Source organism: Aulonocara stuartgranti, assembly GCF_965226115.1.
Source record: "Aulonocara stuartgranti genome assembly, chromosome: 13".
Classification (NCBI taxonomy): Eukaryota; Metazoa; Chordata; class Actinopteri; order Cichliformes; family Cichlidae; genus Aulonocara; species Aulonocara stuartgranti.
Window position 1 is genome coordinate 457,501 of NC_138949.1, and position 6,406 is coordinate 463,906.

A 6,406-nucleotide genomic window follows, 5' to 3' on the forward strand; every position below is an offset into this window, starting at 1 on the left:
AGACCCTTTCTTGGATATCTGCCACTGTGATGGTTACTGGACCCTGTTCAGGGAGGTCGCTGTGGTCTGCCCTCAGATCCACTAGCCACTGAGCATTGCCGTTATGGGTTGCATCCTTCTCCCATATGCTCTTCCAGTATTGCTCCGTCTCCAGCCTTGGTGGTGCTGTTCTCTTATTGTTCCCTTGCCACTGAGAGTACACCTTTGCTGGTTCTGTGGAGAACAGCTGGTTTATTCTCCTGCCTTCTATCTCTCTGGTGTACCTCCTCAAGCGGCTGGCCAAGGCTGTGAGTCTTTGCTTGGCAGTTTCCAAGGCCTCAGGTATGGACAGCTTGCTGTATTTCTTAGGCACCTTATTTGTCGCACCTTTCTGCAACTCCGTTAGTTGGCTAACCTCCCTCCGTGCTAGCTAGCTAGCTAGCTATCTATCTATCTATCTATCTATCTATCTATTTTTTATTTTTGAGATTTAAGATTCGTTTATTTAATAACCATCTCCACAATAACCAACATTAAGTAGCATCATCACAATCATACCAGGATACAATGATAGAATCTGAGACAAAGGCTATATACACTACACCAGTGCTTCCCAAACTTTTTCCAGCCACGTACCCCTTGAGACATGTCACCCTCAGCCGCATACCCCCTACTACGAACGACTCTTAATTAGTGTCTATAAATACATTGCAATATCGCATGCATAAAGATAAATACTGCACAGTCGATTATTTCTCACCACCAAATGAATTTATCAATATTTTTTAGTAATGACAGAGTTTTAATAACAAACTTTACTACTTAATACTAGCAGTGTATCAAAGGATTTATTAGAATTCACTTTTTTGTCGAGAGCATAAAGGCCATGAACTTTCATTAAACAGAACTTTATTTAATGTGATGGATGTGCTTGAGCAGAGGCACACAGCTCTTCAATGTTTGGCTCAATTTGGGAAAGGCTGAGTCTTAAATCGTTTTCCACACAAAGTCTTGCTCTGTATTTTGTTTTCATGTTTGTTAAAGCAGAAAATCCCTTTTCGCATAAGTATGTGGTGGCGAAAGGCATCAGAGTCTTGACAGCGCGCTTAGCCAGCGCGGGCTGTTCAGTGCGCAGCCCTATCCAGAAATCCGCCAGGTTCTTTTGAGCGTGTTCAACTTTTAGAGATCCATCTGTGGCGATTTCAATTAGGCTCTCCTGGTCAGACGGTGATAACGAAGTAGGCACGGCGGTGAACGGGTGACGTATCCAATCATTTGAGCCGTCCGTCTCTGGGAAGTATCGGCGTAACTGCACCGCCAGCTCCTCAAGGTGCACGTTACATTCGCGCTTTACACTTTTAGATAGTGTGAGATCATTAGAGCACAGAAAATCATGCAGCACAGGAAAGACTTCAGTGTTGTTTGTATCCAAGCAGTTCTTCCAAAGGTTTAACTTCTTTATCATGGCCTCAACTTTATCTTGAACATTGAATATAGTTGCAGAAACGCCTTGTAATCCGAGATTGAGCTCGTTCAGACGAGAAAATATATCACACAGATAAGCCAGGCAGGTAAGGTACTCTTCATCATGCAAATGTTCAGACAGCTCAAAGGGATGGTTACTGAAGAAAACTTTAAGTTCATCCCTCAACTCAAAGAAACGGGTCAGCACTTTCCCTCTAGATAGCCAGCGAACCTCTGTGTGGAGTAATAATGTCTCATGCTCGCTGCCCATCTCATTGCACAACGCAGCAAATAAGCGGGAGTTCAGCGGCCTGGCTTTCACAAAGTTAACCATTTTTACACTCGTGTCCAAAGCATGTTTCAAACGGACAGGTATTCCCTTTGCAGCAAGAGCCTCTCGGTGGATGCTGCAGTGTACCCAAGAGGCATCTGGCACGACTGCTTGCACACGCGAAACTACACCTCCGTGTCTCCCAGTCATGGCCCGTGCGCCATCAGTACAGATGCCAACACATCTGTCCCACACGAGTCCATGTGTGTTCATGAATGTGTCCAGCTTTTGAAAAATATCTGCGGCAGTTGTCCTTTGTTCCAGCGGTTTACAGAACAGCATGTCCTCCTTGATGGTTCCTTCATGAATGTAGCGCACATATACGAGAAGATGCGCCAGGCCAGCCACATCCGTGGACTCATCTAGCTGTATTGCATAACATTCACTGTGGCGTATGCGCAGAAGTAGCTGCTGTAAAACATTTTCTGACATTGCATTGATGCGCCGTAAGACAGTATTGTTTGATGATGGAATGGACTGTATCGTCTTTTTTGCCTTTTCCCCCAACATTGTCCCTACCATATCTAAAGCAGCAGGGAGAATGAGGTCCTCCACAATAGTGTGGGGTTTGTTGTTTTTAGCCACTCTGTAACTGACCATGTAAGATGCTTGTAGTCTGTTTTTATTCATAAGATCTGGCACCTGAATGCAGGTTTTACTTGTTGAAAGTGATTTTAGCTGTCGCTCAAAATATTCCCTTGGTTTATTTTTCAAATGGGGATGATTTGTCTCTAAATGTCTGCGCAAAAGTGAAGGTTTCATTGAGTTCTGAGACAATACTTTTGCACAAATAACACACTGTGGCCGGGGAAATCCACCAATATTTATACACGTAAACCCCAGCGAAATATAATTGTCATCATATTTGCGCTTCTTTGATGAGGTTGTGTTACAGTCCGAGCTGTCATGCTTTCTCCCACTTTGACGCTCCGCATCAGACACTTCATCACTTTCCACATGGCTGGCTCCAGCTATGCTAGCCACTTGGCTAGTAACCACAGATACATCCCTGCTAGCACTGCTAGCATCCAAATCTGACTAACACATTGTTGTTGAACAATCACCTGTGCGGTCACTGGAAAATGCATCTTCAGATATGAGCTTATTGGTTGTTGTGGCCGGTGTCTCTGTGGTAGGGCCTTTTTTTCTTGTTAACCACTTGTCCATTTTCGCGCTGCACTGAATGCTTGGAGGCAACTTCAACTGTTAGGTGTCAGTCATTTGGGCAAATCACGCCCATGTATTTTGTCAGAGCTATTTTTTTGCTGAACACCAGAGGGTGGTATATAGTCATGTATTTGACAGGCAAAAAAAACTGCATTAGCGCAAATTTCGGCTTTTAAAACTTTTGATCCCCACTCCAACCCCAACCCACGCGTACCCCCTACAGCCACTTGCGTACCCCCGAGGGTACGCGTACGGTAGTTTGGGAACTACTGCACTACACGATTAAGAACCAAATGATGAACCAGATAACTAGTGAACAATTTTCTCTTAAGTAGCTAATGAAATTTCATGCTTCCAAGTCTTATATTAGTAAAATGATGTTTAAATGATTTAAAACTGCAGAAGTCAAAGCCATTCTCGGGGGAACTGGTATGTGGGAAACAAAGACACCGCAAGGCTCAAGTTTGACGTTTTTGCTTGTACAAATAATAAAAAAAGTTCAAGAGCACTTCAATAGACTAATGAATTTAACACTAAAAGACCATCTGGGCTCCATAAAGAACTATTTCTTCTGCGCGTCAGTCAGTAAATTCATCCATTGACATAAACTAGTCCTTAAATAACTTAGCGTTACAATGGGGTCACATAAATTAACAGATTATTAACTCACTAAATCAAAATCTTCTACAAAGGAAACAAAAAAAGCAGCCTTTTTCTTTTTAACTAAAGTCAAAGATTTAACCAACAGGTTTAGGTCGTTTTTCCAGTGAGCCAGTGTTGGTTTAATCTTAAAAAAGCGACATTTATGTATAAAATACTTACACAAGATTAATAACACATTAACACCATAATTAGCTTTCTTTTCTTTCAAAAACACTCCAAACATTATCATATTTAAGGTAAATGGGGTAATTTGAATCCCACTGGAATAAAGCCAGGTATGAAAATCCAACCAAAATATTTGTATAAAATTGCACAAAAAGAATAGATGGTCCTCGGATCGGGTAGTGACAATGGGAAGAGAGAAAGATGGCAGCTTGGTCAGCACTAGTTTTTTCTTTTTCTTTTTTTTTTTTTTAAACTTTATCACATTATAGACATACAGTCAAGTAAAACAGGGATCAAATAAAAGATGACATTGTGGTAGTACAATGAGGAACAGAAAGAGTGACAAGGACAGTGAGACAAAAGTGAGTACAAAAAATAAAATAAATCAAGGGGAACATAAATAAACAAAAGTTTGCAAGAGCCAAAATCAAGTTAGCAGTTTCAATCGGTTACAGATGTTAACAGTCTTGAGAACCTTAGTGTTTTTTGATGAGGAGATTGTCCTTATATATTGTGCAAGTTCCATTTTTAATACAAGAAGTTCAGGCTTTCTGCCGAGGACTTTGCTTTTGTGTATATGAAATTTTGCCAAAAATAAAACCAAATTTATAAAAAAGAAAGCATCATTGTCCTTGTCTTTAAAATTATAATAGCCAAAGATAACATCCTTATAGTATAGTTGGAGATTAGGAAGAACAAAGTCAGTAATAAACTTGTGGAAATCCTTCCAGAATTTACACGTAAATTTACACGACCAAAACAGATGAGAAACTGTTTCAGGTTGCTCTTGACAGAAGGTACAATTTACATTTATTTCAGCCATAAATTTGGACAAATATTGTTTGGTAGGGTAAAACTTATGAATCAACTTAAAGGAAATCTCTTTAATTTTTTTGGTTAAGAAAAACCTTTGTGGTAAAGTCCAACCTTTTTTCCATTCAATATCTGTTACAAAATTGGCCCAATAAAATATGGCTGATGGAACAGAGACCATTGCATCCTGAAAGAGAGATCTTATTTTGGTATTTATAGACTTATGAGAGGAAAAGCAAACATTGCCAGGAGAAGAATGTAACACATCCGGGGGAGTGACCTGTAGTGGAGCACTGTGGGAGCATCTGTGTAACATGGACAGACCAGATGGGATGGCATCGAGCACTATTGAGAATTCTTTAGGCGTTATCGGTACATTGTATCTCCTGAGGAACTCAGAGTAATTATAAAAGAGTCCATCTTCTCTAAATAACTGACTAACCAAGATTATTCCATTATTAAACCAGTTATTTTAAAAAAGAGTTTTATTTTTATAAATAATATTGCAGTTATTCCAAATAAAACAGTTTTGTGGAGAGAAATTGTGTTTGTAAGTCAGCGCCCATGCCAAAAGAATTTGTTGATGAAAGTGAGAAAGTTTCAGTGGTATTTTTGGAATACTGTAATTGCAGAGCAGTAGGAAGTTAAGGCCGCCTAAATTAGAGAACACATGATGTGAGATAAAGTTCCAGATAGAAGTGGGATTTCTTAAATACTTTTTAATCCAGTTTATTTTAAAGGTGTTGTTAAGAGCACCGAAATCAATAAAATTTATGCCTCCTTTATCATATGAATTTAAAGCTACTGATTTACGTAAGTAGTGAGTTTTATTTTTCCATAAAAAATTGTATAATAATTTGTTAATCGACTACAGGTTGTATTATCAACATGTAATGACTGGGCAGCATAGGTTAGACGGGAGATACCTTCAGCCTTCGATAGCAGAACTCTACCCTTCAATGACAGGTCTCGCTGTAGCCAATGATTAAAGATTTTTTGGGATTTATCTATAATAGGAATGAAGTTTGTGGAGCATCTGGATTGCTCATTTTTTATTATTTGAATTCCAAGGTATCTTACAGAGTTTCTTACAGGTATTCCATGAATTGAAGTTGCTAAACAACTTTTAACTGGTAAAAGTTCACATTTATGCAGGTTGAGTGAAAGTCCGGAGGCTTTAGAGAATGGCTGTATATTGTTAATGGCCACTGAAACTTGCGAGGCGTCTCTGAGGAAGAGAGCTGTATCGTCTGCCAGCTGACTTATGAGTATTTCTCTGTTAGCAATGACCAGGCCTTTTAAAGAACTGAGTTTAATGTGCGAATTAAGGAGTTGCACAGAAAGAAGGAATAAATATATGGATAGGGGGCAACCCTGCCTCACTCCACGCTTTCGAGAAAATCTTGGGGAAATACCAGTGGCAAGCTTTATGGAGCTGTTACTATTGGAATACAGTGTCCGAACGGCATTACAGAAGGACTGACCAAACCCAAATTTATTTAAAGCAGTAAAAATAAACTCATGCTCTAAGGAGTCGAACGCCTTGTAGAAATCTAAAAAAAAGAACAAGACTATCACCCTGTACAAGTTCTGGGTAATCTATTATGTCTAGAATTAATCTTATGTTGTTTGAGATATGACGATTCCGCATGAAACCAGACTGACTCTCATCAATAACTTTATCTAATACAGGTTTCATTCTATTAGCCAGAATTTGTGCCAATATCTTATAATCATTATTCAGTAAAGAGATTGGTCGCCAATTGTCTAAGAGCAAAGGATCCTTTCCTGGTTTTGGAATGAGGGTGATCAAACCTTGACATA

At 39.5% G+C, this 6,406-nt stretch overlaps 1 protein-coding gene across 1 annotated transcript; it reads right to left on the reverse strand.

The window, feature by feature from the left end:
* Positions 1 to 892: 892 nt before the first annotated feature.
* On the reverse strand, positions 893 to 2,284 carry LOC309720723 (zinc finger BED domain-containing protein 5; the record flags this gene model as incomplete). Its single annotated transcript, XM_082557860.1, has 1 exon — positions 893 to 2,284. The coding sequence occupies one exon, from the start codon at positions 2,282 to 2,284 to the stop codon at positions 893 to 895; it is 1,392 nt and encodes a 463-aa protein (XP_082413986.1).
* Between the last annotated feature and the right edge of the window lie 4,122 nt (positions 2,285 to 6,406).